Source organism: Sapajus apella, unplaced genomic scaffold, assembly GCF_009761245.1.
Source record: "Sapajus apella isolate SASKATOON/1434 unplaced genomic scaffold, GSC_monkey_1.0 scaffold36, whole genome shotgun sequence".
NCBI lineage: Eukaryota > Metazoa > Chordata > Mammalia > Primates > Cebidae > Sapajus > Sapajus apella.
Window position 1 is genome coordinate 30,993,022 of NW_022436976.1, and position 14,017 is coordinate 31,007,038.

Here is a 14,017-nt window from a genome sequence, read left to right on the forward strand (position 1 = left end):
CACAGCCCTTTTTTTTTTTTCTTATATTTGATAGAGATGGGATATCACCATGTTGGCCAGGCTAGTCTCAAACCTCAAGTGATCCACCCTCCTCGGCCTCCCAAAATGCTGGGATTACAGGCGTGAGCCACTGTGCCCGGCCCAATAAGCATTTTATACAATGGGCCAGACAGTATATAGTCCAGGTTTTTTGAACTTTCTAGTAACTGCTCTTCCTTGTAGCCTGGAGGCAGCCATGGACAATTTGTAAAGGAACACAACCAGAGAGTGGGCCAAATTTGCAGACCCCTGCAGCACACATTAGGCACCCACAACCAAAGGCAGTAGTGCTCTCTGCATTGGTACAGAGGGTACAGTGATGAGCAGGTACACTAAGATGCCACATTTGTGAGGTTTTTTGCTTTCTGTTTTCTCAAAGCTCTTCTGCTTCTCTGTATATCAGTTGTCTCCTGAAGGGTAGGCAAATCATTATACCAATGCTTGCCATTAGGGAGTGGGAGGGGAGTTGAGGGTGGGCGGGGAGTGAGGTCAGGTCATTGCTGGGAGGGAAATAGGGTCAGGAATGTTCAGGGAGGCTCAACCTTTGTACTACCGGGACTTCTGTTGTGGGCATGTGTAGATCTTCCAAAGGTAACCAAGGAAACAATAAAAGCCATGCTATTTATTAGGCTCCTGTTGTGTGCCAGACATTGGCAAAGGCGTGAGGATCTAGCAGAAGCAAGCAGGCAGGTCCCTGACTTTGTGGGAGTGGTCTGGCAGCTCCAGGGAAGTGAGGGAAAGGGTCACTCAGCCTTCAACACTTACACACATGGCTGCTTTGGGGAGTTGCTGTGCCTCCTAGTCTGATGTGGACCCTTGCATGAGCTGCCCCAGCCTCTGTTTGTCCCCACTTTTCCCACATTGTCATCCAGTGGCCTGTGTCTTCCACACCTGGGGGAGTGGGTGTCTTTTTTTTTTTTTTTTTTTTTTTGAGACAGAGTTTTGCTCTTGTTACCCAGGCTGGAGTGCAATGGCGCGATCTCGGCTCTCTGCAACCTCCGCCTCCTGGGTTCAGGCAATTCTCCTGCCTCAGCCTCCTGAGTAGCTGGGATTACAGGCACGAGCCACCATGCCCAGCTAATTTTTTGTATTTTTTTTTAGTAGAGACGGGGCTTCACCATGTTGACCAGGATGGTCTCGATCTCTTGACCTCGTGATCCACCCGCCTCGGCCTCCCAAAGTGCTGGGATTACAGGCCTGAGCCACCGTGCCAGAGACCATGTCTCAGTTATTTTGGTTCCCCAGCACCCAGCACTGAACCTAGTTCCTGATCTCAGAGGCCCCTCAGAACTGTCTAATGAATGGAGGAGCAGCCAAGGGCTCCTGGAGCTGTGAGAATCAGGGATCCGCGGATACTGGGGACCCTCAGGAACATTGCAGGACTCAAGCAGGGAGGAAGGTTGTGAGCCAGGGGCCAAAGTCTCTGTTGGAGGTGGGCAGAGCTGGGAGGGTTGTGGAGGGCATTATCAGGAGGCAGCGGTGCTGAGTGAGGCAGCCTCTGCCTGGTGGCAGTTTGAGGCATGGAAGAGAAGAACAGCCTCTGCCCAAGAAGGTTTCCAAGGAGACCAAACTGGGGGAGTTAGGCGAGTTTCCAGGCTGTGAGCAGGGGATGCTACAAACCAATGGGCTCCTCGTCGAACCTGAGCCTGACTACACCCGCCCCGTGAGAGCTGTCTCTGGCTGTGTGCCCTGAGGGAGATTGCCTAAGTTCCCTGAGTATCACTGTGCTCATTCAACAGCATTCGTTTCTCAAACATTTATGGAACGCCAACAGCTAGACCAGGAATGATATTTACCTCATCATTAGACCCCAGCCACGGGGTTGCGTGCCTTCCACTTGGCATTAATATCTCATTATCCTCACAAGTCCCATTTTACAGATAAGAAAACTGAGCTCAAAGAAGTTAAGTAACTAGCCCGGGGTCGACATTGCTGGTAAATGCCAGAGCTGAGAAGCAAACCTAGATCCAACTGGTAAAGTCCTAGGTACCATCTCGCCCCCTCCAAAGAGGGGAATGGGACCCTGCCGTGCTTCTGTTGAGCACAGAATGGGGACCTGGTCCCTAACGCCTTGCACTTGGAGACATTCAACCCTTGTTTTTTTCTCTCCATCCCTAATCTGTGTTTTCCAGGACATCATCCCCTTTGGCAACAACCCCATCTTCCGCTACCTCTTTGGCTGGATGGTGCCTCCCAAGATCTCCCTCCTGAAGCTGACTCAGGGTGAGACCCTGCGCAAGCTGTACGAGCAGCACCACGTGGTGCAGGACATGCTGGTGCCCATGAAGTGCCTGCAGCAGGCCCTGCACACCTTCCAAAATGACATCCATGTGAGTGGGGCAGGGCAAGGAGGGCGCACCAGGCGCATTCCCTTGGAATCCATGGTCTCCTCCCCTGAACCGTGTGACCGACCTTGGGCACACCTGCCCTCTGGGCCGCAGTTTTCCCGACTTTAAGATGAGGCCCTTGTCCCTATGCCTACCGAGGCCTCAGCCCGCTCAGCGATGGCCCCCCTGGGAGAGGAGTCGTAGGGCCTGGCAGCGAGCACTCCCGTGACCTGCTCCAGTTGTGTCCTCCAGGGTAGTGGAGTCAGGGTGTTCTCAGCCAGGGCTGGGGGGCAGGGAGTGAAGCCAAGAGCACCTTGTGGGGGGTGGTCTTGAGAATGCTGCAAAACCATTTGCGTGGGTATGAGCGGGCTAGCCATGAGCCTGTCACCTGTTGGAGAAAAAGCACCAATACCTACCTCCTTGGTCTACCCAGGTCTACCCCATCTGGCTGTGTCCATTCATCCTGCCCAGCCAGCCAGGCCTGGTGCACCCCAAGGGAAATGAGGCAGAGCTGTACATTGACATTGGAGCATACGGGGAGCCGCGTGTGAAACACTTTGAAGCCAGACCCTGCATGAGGCAGTTGGAGAAGTTTGTTCGCAGCGTGCATGGGTGAGTGGCCCAGAGTGTAGTGTGGTCCCTCTAACTGAGAGCCCCAGGGTACTGTTCCAGGGGAGTGAGGCCAGCTCTGTCCAGACCCAGGAGCCCCAGGCCTGAAGAACTGCTTCCTCAGGGCCCCTGGAACTGTGGCAGCCTCTGGGTCAGGAGGTGAGGCACGAAAGCTGGGCGGGGTGGACTTGCAGGACCACTTGCCCTCTTTTCCCTGCACCCCCTCCTCCAGTGAACACATCACCCCTCCCAGCTGCTCAAGCCAGAAATGGGAGTCACCCCACTTGCCCCCATGGGACAGGTCATAGGTATGGGCTTAGCTGTGTCCAGGGCCGACTGCTTCAGATGGAAAGGCCAAGGCTAAGGAGAGAGGGATTCCTGAATGTGAAAACCACGGAGAGGCCCAGGACAGAGGCTTGCCCAGAAACAGCCTGAGTAAACTATGCAGTGGAACACAGAGAAAGCCAGGAGAAAAGAATACCGTATGATTCCTTTGATAAAAGATTCCCAAAAACACACCTGAATCCATACTAACAGAAAGCACATCAGTAGTTGCCTTGGTGGTAGCAGAGGAAGACGGATAACCAAGGGGCGCGGGTAAAGTGTGGGGCTGACGGACATAGCCACGATCTGGATGGCAGTGACTGCGCACCTGTGTCGAGCCTATCCAGTTGTACACTTTAAATATGTGCAGCTTATTGAAAGTCAATAACCACGAAAGGAAAACAGCCCCATCAGGGGAGGCACCTGTGCCTTTGGCCAAGCAGAGGGGCAGAAGCCCAGCAGTCTGAGTTCTACTCCTGACTCTGCCTCCACTGCTAAGCTACCTAACCCAATTCCCTACCTGCAAAAGGGGGATAAGAATTCCTGCGCCATCTTCTTCACCAGGTTAAGGGGGTTAAACAAGGGAAACCTTCCACAAGCCCTTTCTGGGCTTCAGAGCGAGCGGTTGGGCTTCTCTCGCACCTCACGCTCCCCGAGCCTCCTGGCGTCCTCACTGGCTTCTCCGCCTCTGCAGCTTCCAGATGCTGTATGCCGACTGCTACATGGACCGGGAGGAATTCTGGGAGATGTTCGACGGCTCCTTGTACCACAAGCTGCGAGAGAAGCTTGGTTGCCAGGACGCCTTCCCCGAGGTGTACGACAAGATCTGCAAGGCCGCCAGGCACTGAGCTGGAGGCCGCCTGGAGAGACGGATACATGTGAGTCGTCAGGCATCTTCCTTTCACTGGAGCTTGGCTGCTTTCCCAGATCCACGCTTTCAGAGAGAAACCCCTCCAGAAATCCCCCCCTGACAGCCCAACACCACCTTCCTCCTGGCTTCCAGGGGCAGCCCAGTGGCATGGAAAGAATGTGGGGTTTGGAGGCAGACAAGCCTGAGTCCAGTTCCCCATTTAGAACTCATTAGCTGTGTGACTCTGGGTGAGTCCCTTAAACCCTCTGAGCCTGGGTCTCTCCATCAGCTGAAGGGGATAGTAATACCTACCTGCAGGTTGTCTTCTGAGTTGAGCAGCGGTCACATTGCAGGTGCTGGGTAAGTGCTAGCTCGTGTTGCTTCCCGTTCAGCATCACATCTGCAGTGCAGTCTGAAAAGGCTCCATGTCAGGTCACCTGTGCACAGCCGTGGGCCTTGGCTGGAATGATGAAGGGGATGCCCTGGAGTTACCCTGCCATCGCCTCCATCAGCCAGACGAGCCCTTACAGGAGAAGGACAGCTCTTCCCCACCCTGGGGTCTCAGGAGGGCAGCCATGGGGCAGGGAGGCCCAAGATGTGCTGTGCCATAGCCAGGTCCGAGGCCAAAGTTCTCCCCACCATCCTTGGTGCCGTCCTGCCCCTTCCTCCTCTATGTCCCGGCCTGCAGGCCCACCCCAGGCACCACTGAGTCCACTCGGAGGGGCCTGTGTTCCTGGAGAAGGCATTCCAGGGTTGAATCCTGCCCTAGCCTCGGTCTGGGACACCTAGGTGGAGAAAGTGGTCTGCGCTCTGAATTGGATCCAGGAGACCTGGGCTCATTCTTCTTGGCTCACCAACGCTGCTGGCCTCATCTTGTCCCAAAACCCGCTTTGTCTTGGTGGGAGTGGGTCTACGCTGCTCTGCAGCATGGGGACTGGGGAGTGGACAGCATCAAGTAGGAAAATGGAGTCCACCATCATGTTTCTGTGGAATTCTCACTGTGGGGCTGGAAGAAAAGAGCATCAGCTTGATTTCTCCAACCACTCATCTCTCTTTTTTTCTTTCTCCCACCACTCCCCACCCCAGCTGTAGTTAATTTCAGTGCCTTACAAATCCTAAGCTCAGAGAAAAGTTCCATTTCCGTTCTAGAGGGAAATGAGCCTCCCTACATCCTTCCCCTGCTTGTTATAACTCAAAGCTTGGTTGTTTATGCAACTCCCTCTTAAGAACTGCCCAGCCTCAGGTGAAAACCCGAATCTGAGAAGGAATTGTTGTCATGTAAGGGAAGCTGGAATTAAGGGAGCTGAGCCAGTCATGGTTGTGAGGCGTGAGTCGGAAGACCTAGGTTTCAGTCCCTCTCTACCGTCAGCGAGCTGTGCAAGGTGGGCAAGTCCTTTGTCCTCTGAGCTGCGGTTTCCTCATCTGTCACATCACTACAGACAAGACTTCCCTGGAACCCTTCTGATTGTCTTAGATACTGTGGTTGCAAAACCCATGGAGAGCCTTATTTGGGTGGACAGTCAGAGGAAAAATAAATGATCTAGTGAACGCTTGGGGGTTATCTGTCATTCAAGATACTTCCTTCAGCCCCAAGGCCAGCTCCCATTCTCGTTTTCAGAAACGCTTATACCTGGCTTGCAGGGAAGCATCTGCCTTGTCATTCCAGGTCCCACAATCCTCTTATAGTCATGCTTTGACTGAAGAGTGTTCACCCATCCCTCCCAAGGCTTGGCACACTGCTAGTGTCTGAGCACGGTCCTGTGAGGGCTGGGGGCATTCAGGCACTCAGAAGGCAAAGGAACCACCCAACCCATTTGGCCTCTGGTGGGGGCAGAAGGAAAAAACCTCATTCTCTATTTTACAAAGCATGTGAATCCTGGCATTAGTTCTCATAGGAGACCCATGTGCTTCCTTGCTCGGTGCAAAACTGATGATTCTACTTGCTATAGATGAATGGTTAACACGAGCTAGTTAATCCAACAGTGCCATTGTTTTGCCAGTGGAGCCTCCATCCCTAAGCCACTGGGACCGTGGCCAGAGATGCCAGCAACCTCAGTCGCCCTTAGTCATGTAACCAAAATCCAGACCTTACCCACAACCTGGGGCTTGGAAGGGAAGGTATTTTGGAATCACCCTCAGGTTAATGTTGCTCCAGTAAAATCTTGCCTGGAAAGAGGCAGTCTTAGCATGGTGAGCTGAGTTCATGGCTTTTGCTGTTGTTTTTTTTTTTTTTGTATCCAGTCCTGTCACTGGCCATCCATGTGATAGTTTTGGGTGGAGTTAAACTTGTCCCAGGGGGCAATGCATGTGGAAAGTGTCAAGAGTAAACCTCTCCCCTCCAGAGCCCTGAGTTTCTTGGCTGCGTGAAGGTTTTCTGTAAAATCAGAATTGTAGCCAGTTTCTTTGGCCAGAAGGATGAATAATCGGATATTACTGAAAAGGAGGGGTGGGGATGGGTGTGGCAGTGTATGGTGTGTGCTTTTTATTTTCTTCTTTGGTCATGGGGACCAAGGAGAAAGGCATGAGTCTCCCCTATCAGGCTCTTGCAGCCGCAGGCACTGTGTCTACTGCCTGGAACACATGACCTCGTGGCTGTGAGGCTGCTGCTTCTGTTAGAATAAAAGTATGGCCTGGAAGCTGGCGTTTGTCGTTTCTTGCTTGGGGGACCAAAATGTGGAGTCAAATCTGGGCTCCAGTGCAGGCTGTGCCATTCCCCAACTCAGTTGCTCTCACTGAACCCATGAGCCCAGGGGCAAGGGCTGGAAGAACAAGTTTGTTTCTATCACCGTCAGGGTGTGATTGGGGGATGTGTCGAAAGGATCCCTCTGTGTGCACGGTGGTAAGCAGACCAGTGAGAAGGCCACCACTGCAGTCCAGGTGATAGATGACGGTGGCGAAGGCCTGGCTTTGTCACTTGGTTGTGGCCAATTTCAGCAAGTTAGTTAATCCTGTTGAGACTACTGTCCTCATCTACAAACTGGTGGACCCACTAGTTATCCACTAAAATGCATTCCTCCCTTTGGACACACAGCTAGACTACCTTTCCTAGCCTTCCTTACAGTCAGTTGTGTCCTTATGTTAGGAGTTTTCCAGTGGAATGTAAACAAAAGTCATAAAAACCTATATGAGGTCTCCTGGCACTCCCCTTCACTCAGTGCAAATGACAACTAGGCCATAGGTGGTAGGAGAGTTATCTCAGAAGGAACCTGGATTCCTCAGTCGCTGCAGGAGGAGTACTTATGGCCAGAAGTTCAAGACCAAGCCTGAACAACATAGGGAGACCCTGTCTATAAAAAAATTTTTAGAAAATTAGCTAAGTATGGTGGCAAGTATCTGTAGGCCCAGCTGCTCCGGAGGCTGAGGCAGGAGGATTGCTCCAGTCCACGAACTTGAGGCCAAGGTGAGCTGGGATTGTACCACTGCACTCCAGCTGTGGTGACACAGAACAAGACTGTCTCAATAAATAAGGCATTATCTGGGCTGGTGCCTGAGGGCCCAACCCAGAGCTCCTTGTTTTGCTGGGCTTAGGTTCTAGACTGGACAATCTATATGTTGCTGCTCCCAATTCCAAATCTGAATCTTAGCGGCAGCTGCCTTACAAGCCTCAAGCCATAGGCCTGCTGGCATCGAGACCTCTGAGAGGAAGCAAGAGGGCCACCTGAGGGGCCTTGGCTTGGTTTAGCAACTTTCTTACAGGAGGGTGTCAGGAATCTGTTCACTACCTGACCTCACGGAAGCTGAAAGTAGAAGAAAAGTCACACGCGTGTCCTTGGAACTTCCAGTAACCTCACCCGCAGACCTGAAGTCTGATCCATCGTGGAGGAGGGGTGAGAAAGGTGTTTATGGGAGGGGGTCGGTGGTGTGCCGGGTCTGACTTGTACCAGCTTACAGGGGTCATCATACTGTCCTCCTTCCACTGCCATGTTCAGTGACATTGGCAGCCTGAAATTACCCACAGCAGGAGCATTTTCACCACAGAAATTAGCAGCACTACAAATCGGGGCTTGTTTTGTTCTGTCTGTTGTATTAATCAGTGTTCTCCAGAGAAAGAGAACCAGTAGGAGATACACACACACAGGCATGCACCGCTTAACAACGAGGATAAGTTCTGAGAAATGTGTCGTTAGGTAATTTCATGACTGTGAATATCATACAGTGTAGTTACACAAACCTAGATAGTACAGCCCACTACACACCTAGGCTATATGGGGTAGCTTATGGCTCCTAGGCTGCAGACCTGTAAACCATCGTACAGTACTGAATACTGTGAGCAATTATAACACAATGGTAAGTACTTGTATATCTAAACATAGAAAAGGTACAGTAAAAACACAGCATTATAATCTTACGGGTCCACCATTGTATATGCCGTCTGTCATTGACCAAAATGTTATGCATCACATGACTGTATGGAAAGGCAGACACATGCAGAGACAGAGAAATAGACTTATTATAGTATTGGTTCATGTGATTATGGAGGCTAAGAAGTCCCAAGATCTACAGTAGGCAAGCTAGATACCCAGGAAACCCAGCGATGTAGTTCCAATCTGAGTCCAAAGGGCTGAGAACCAGGCGAGCCAATGGTGTAGGTTCCAGTCCAAAAGCTGGTAGGCTCAAGACCCAAGAAAAGCCCATCTTTGAGTTCAACTCTGAAGGCAGGAAAAGACTGATGTCCCAGCTTAAGCACTTAGGCAGGAGGATTTTCCACTCATTCAGTCCTTTTGTTCTGTTCGGGTCTTCAGTTGATTAGATGAGGCCCACCTGCATTAGGAAGGGCAACCTGCTTTGCTCAGTCTGATTCAATGTGAATTTCATCCAGAAACACCCTCATAGACACATCCAAGATAATATTTGGTCACATGTCTGGGCACCCCATAGCCCTGTCAAATTGACACATAAAATTAACTATCACAGGCTTTGTTTTGTTTTGAGAGACAAACATTTACCAGCACACCACCTAGCAGAGACCTCTCCTAATAAGCCCTTCAAATCCAAGCTTAGTAGGAAAGGTGGTTCCTGCACCCTGGCTCTGGCCTCAGTACATTCACCTGTCAGGCTTCGGAACCTTCTGCATCTCTACAATCATCCCCCACTTCCTTGGTCATCCATTCTCATTACTGGTGAACCCCCATTCCCTGGCTAATGCTGCAGCACGTCTAGGAAAAGGGAGTGGATCCATGAACCTGGGAACAGGTGTAAACTTTCTGAGAAGGAGGAGCTCCAAGGGTCAAGCTGGAGAAGGTGAAACTGCCTTCAGGGCCAAAGGACTATGGCAGGGTCTGAGCCCATGGGACCTGGGCTTGCTTAGGCCCAGGGCAGGCATCGAGCAGCCCACAGTGATGAGGATGAGAGGACCTGCACTTTGAACAAGGGGAGCTTCCCAGAGCTGTGCCCCGGGATGCTGTGGACTCAAGGTAAAAAGCCAAAGACGGCACAGTACCGTGTTCATGGTGGTCAGAACCATCACCCTTAGGTATTGATAAGAACCTAACACAGCAAATCAAGTCCCATTCTTTAACAGTGTTTACTAAAACAACCACGCCGTGCAACCGATGTAAACTTGTTCCTCCTGTGGGCTTCAGTTTCTTGTAAAGTGAGCAGCTATGCCAGCCATGCTTCACCTTGCCAAGGCATTGCAGATGACCAGCCGCCGTGCCCACTAGCTGATCTTCAGAACCTGGATGCAGCAAGACTGCCTACGTGTGACGCCCACTCATTACCTGTGGTCCATGTTGCAAGGTGGTGCTGAAGGCATAGTAAGAACCTGGATGTTAATCTGGTGGCATGGCTTGTAAAAGGCTATCTTTGGCCTGCCCAGGGCTTCCCACAACCTGGCAGCGTCTCACACTGGAGTGGGAGAGATCACTACCCTCCTGAGCAAGCAGGGAGGTGCTAGAACCTGATGTTACTTTTATAAGATTTATGTGCTGGAGTGTTCATCCCAGTCACCTGCAGAACCACTTCAAGAGACTGAACGAGAATGTGGTGGTGATTATATTCATTTAATTTTTTGCTGTGGGGCTCTTTTTTTCCCAAACAAAAGCTTCTGGGAAAGTCCAATATATAATGAACATGGAGCTACTTTGACACAAGCTGGGTGGGGCCAGGGGTCCAGCCTCCTGGCCAGCCCCTGTGCCCTCCTTCCCCAGGGATTGCTGGAAGCCCCAGCAGAGCCCTGCTAACAAACTGCAGAACTCCATGCCCTCTTACAGCCCTGCCCAGGCAGGAGGGCAAAGGTCACAACAAGCCAGATTTCAGCTCAACATCCAAAGGACCCTTTTACAATCATAGCTGCCCTGCAATGGGCGGGCACTGCCTGCCACTGGGAGAGTGTGCAAGGAGAGGCTAGACAGACAGATGTAGTCACTATGGCAGAGCAGAGCAGTGGTCACCAAATGAGGTTCCCAAGCCCAGGGTGTAACAATAGGATGATCCATCGGGATGCCTGAAAAAATGTTAGTGTTTGTCTTGGTTTGGGTTTCCCTAGAAGCCAACCTTAAGACAAAGGTCTGAGTGCAAGCAGTTTATTTGGGAGGTGAAGAAAGCACCAGCAGGTGATGGGGAAGGGATAACAGCCAGTAATGGGTTCATTCTCAAACAGGTTACCACTGGGGGCCACTGAAGTATAACTGCACTGGGAAAGCTGGAAACCAGTGTAAAACATGCATTTCAAAGGTACATCCCACAAGGGGTGAGGGATATACACAAAATTCCCTCAGTGAGGGCAGCTCAAGAGCTCTGTGGAGTCCCTAGCACTCCTAGCCCTCCAAAGGCAGCAAAGCCGACCGTGGTAGCCAGAGAGCCTTTTGCTCCATTATAGATGAGTGTCCCTCCCCAGCACACATTATTTTTGTAACACACATGAACTCATTCTTATCTCATGGCAAAATATTTTAAAAGAATTACTTAATTTAAAGTTGTGGCCAGGGGCCAGAGTGGCGGCTCATACCTGTAATCTGAGCACTTTGGGAGGCTGAGGCTGGTAGGAGTTTGAGGCCAGGAGTTTGAGACCAGCTAAAACCCCATCTCTACTAAAAATACAAAAATAGCTGGGCGTGGTGGCTCATCTCTGTAGTCCCAGTTGCTTGGACTGAGGCATGAGAATCGATTGAATCCAGGAGGCAGAGGTTGCAGTGAGCCGACAACGCGCCACTACACTCCAGCCTGGGGGACAAAGCAAGACTTTGTCTCAAAAAAAATAGGTTGTGTCCAGGCTCAGTGGTTCATGCCTATAATCCCAGCACTTCAGGAGGCCAAGGTGGGAAGACTGCTTGAGCCCAGGAGTTTGAGACCAACCTGGGTAACATAGCAAGACCCCATCTCTAAAAATACAAAAACATTAGCCAGGCGTGGTGGTGCAGCCTATAGTCCCAGCTGCTTGAGCGGCTGAGAGGTGTGAGCATTGTTTGAGCCCAGGAGATCGAGACTGTGCTTAGCCATGATCACGCCACTGCACTCCAGCCTGGGCTGGACACAGCAAGACCCTGTCTCAATAAATAAACAAAGTGGTTACAGAGGTTTCTCTTATAAAAACGCAAGCATTACAAATTTGTGGACCCCCCCTCTTTTTTTTTTTTTTTTTTTGTTTTTTTTTTTTGAGATGGAGTCTCGTTCTATCACCCAGGCTGGGCTGGAGGTAGTGGCTCAATCTCGGCTCACTGCAAACTCCGCCTCCTGGGTTCAAGCAATTCTCCTGCCTCAGCCTCCTGAGTAGCTGGAATTACAGGTGCCTGCCACCACGCCTGGCTAATTTTTGTTTGTTTGTTTGTATTTTTAGTAGAGACGGGGTTTAATTTTTTTTTTTTGTATGTTTAGTAGAGATGGGGTTTCACCGTGTTGGCAAGGCTGGTCTCGAACCCCTGACCTCAGGTGATCTGCCCGCCCTGGCCTCCCAAAGTGCTGGGATTACAGGCATAAGCCACCACGCCTGGCCTTGCTGACCTTCTCTACACTGACAATGACTGTCTATGACAGCCAACAGACATATTTGAGCAAATGTACTTATTTTGTAAGATAAACAGTCTCTCTAAAAAGTTGTATTGCATATATTTTAACTTGTTTAATTACTTTTATTTTTATTTGTAATTAATTCTACAGAAAAGTTGCAGTGGCAGTATGGCAATGCCCCTCACCCACATTCCCCTGATATTAACATCTACATGAACTAAGATAGTTGTACCATTTTACATTTCCACCAGCAGTGTATGAGAGTTCCACATCCTCACCAACACTTGGTATGGTCAGTCTTTTTAATTTTAGCTATCCTAATAGGTGGGTAGTGGTCTCTCATTGTGGCTTTAATTTGCATTTCTTTAATGACTAATGACGTTGAGTTTATTTTCATGTGCTTATTTGCCATTCATATATATTCTTGGTAAAGTGTCTGTTACATCTTTTATACATTTTTTATTTTGATGTTTCTTATTATTGAGATATATATGAATTCACATATATATTCTGGACATAAGTCCTTTATTACAGCAGTCCCCAGCCTTTTTGGCACCAGAGACCAGTTTCATGGAAGACAATTTTTCCACAGATCAGGGTGGGGTGGGATGGGGCAGCGGGGAAGTATGGTTTCAGGATGAAACTGTTCCACCTCAGCTCAGGCACAATTATGTTCTCATAAGGAGCACGCAACCTGGATCCCTCACATTTGCCGTTCACAATCGGGTTTGGCTCCTGTGAGAATCTAAGGCCGCGGTGATCTGACAGGAGGCGGAGCTCACCCGCTGCTCACCTCCTACTGTGCAGCCTGGTTCCAAACAATCCCTGGGGAAGGAGGGCACAGGGGCTGGCCACGAGGGCTGGACTCCGGCCTCACCCAGCTTGATTCAAAGTAGCTCCATGTTTTATATTGGACTTTCCCTAAAAGCTTTTGTTTGAGGAAAAAGAAAAAAAGAGCTCCACAGCCCCCCCAAAAAAGAATAAATGTTTCATAACCACCAAATTCCACTTCAGTTTCTTGAGGTGGTCCTGCAGGTGATTGGGTTGAACACTCTGGCATGTAAATCTGAAAAAAGGTAGCATCAGGTTCTTAGTACCTTTCTGGTTGCTCAGGAGGGAGTGATTTTTCCCAGTCTTAACGTCCAGGTTCTCAGTATGCCTTCAGCACCCCCGTGCAACATGGGCCACAAGTAACAGAACAGTGAGTGGGCGTCACACGTAGGCAGTCCTGCTGCACCCAGGTTCTGAGGATCAGCTAGTGGGCATGGGCGGCTGGTTGTCTGCAATATGTTGGCGAGGTGAATAAAGATGGTTTTACTTCTTCAAAAACAGTTGTTTTGACACAGGTGAAAAAGCTTTTTGGGGTTTTTTGGGGTTTTTGTTTGTTTGGGTTTTTTTGAGACAGAGTTTTTGGTCTTGTTGCCCAGGCTGGAGTACAATAGTATCTTGACTCACCGCAACCTCCACCTCCCAGGTTCAAGGGATTCTCCTGCCTCAGCGTCCTGAGTAGCTGAGATTACAGGCATGCGCCACCACAGCCGGCTAATTTTGTTATTTTTAGTAGAGATGGGGTTTCTCCATGTTTGCTCAGGCTGGTCTCGAACTCCCGACTTCAGGTGACCCACCCGCCTTGGTCTCCCAAAGTGCTGGGATTATAGGCATGAGCCACCGTGTCCAGCTTTTTGAAAAACTGCTTTTTGTAAGATGCTCGTGCACTGAAGAAAGTGTTTCAAGTATTTTTTTTTTTTAATCATTATGTGAGCTTTGTGGACGAGGCTGTAGTATCCCAGTGTCCTCTAGGGACAACCTGCTCCCATTCTCACTGACATAAAACAGTGAGGGAAGGGGGCCCACAAGGGCTGACTCAGGATGAAGCCAATGATCCCCATGGCTGGACATTGCTTGAGGTCAGCAGTTTCCT

At 50.3% G+C, this 14,017-nt stretch overlaps 1 protein-coding gene across 2 annotated transcripts in view; it reads left to right on the forward strand.

Annotated features, from left to right (window-relative positions):
* The window catches only part of DHCR24 (24-dehydrocholesterol reductase), a 36,767-nt gene extending 29,977 nt beyond the window's left edge, over nt 1-6,790 (forward strand). The window contains exons 7-10 of one of the 2 annotated variants that reach the window (XM_032296873.1): nt 2,172-2,369; nt 2,800-2,978; nt 3,994-4,177; nt 4,542-6,790. In XM_032296873.1, the coding sequence (XP_032152764.1) occupies nt 2,172-2,369; nt 2,800-2,978; nt 3,994-4,147 (531 nt within the window). In that variant the 3' untranslated portion in view covers nt 4,148-4,177; nt 4,542-6,790. Of the gene's footprint in view, nt 1-2,171; nt 2,370-2,799; nt 2,979-3,993 lie in introns of both variants that reach the window. The other variant, XM_032296872.1, reaches the window with a different exon arrangement.
* The last annotated feature ends 7,227 nt before the right edge of the window (nt 6,791-14,017 follow it).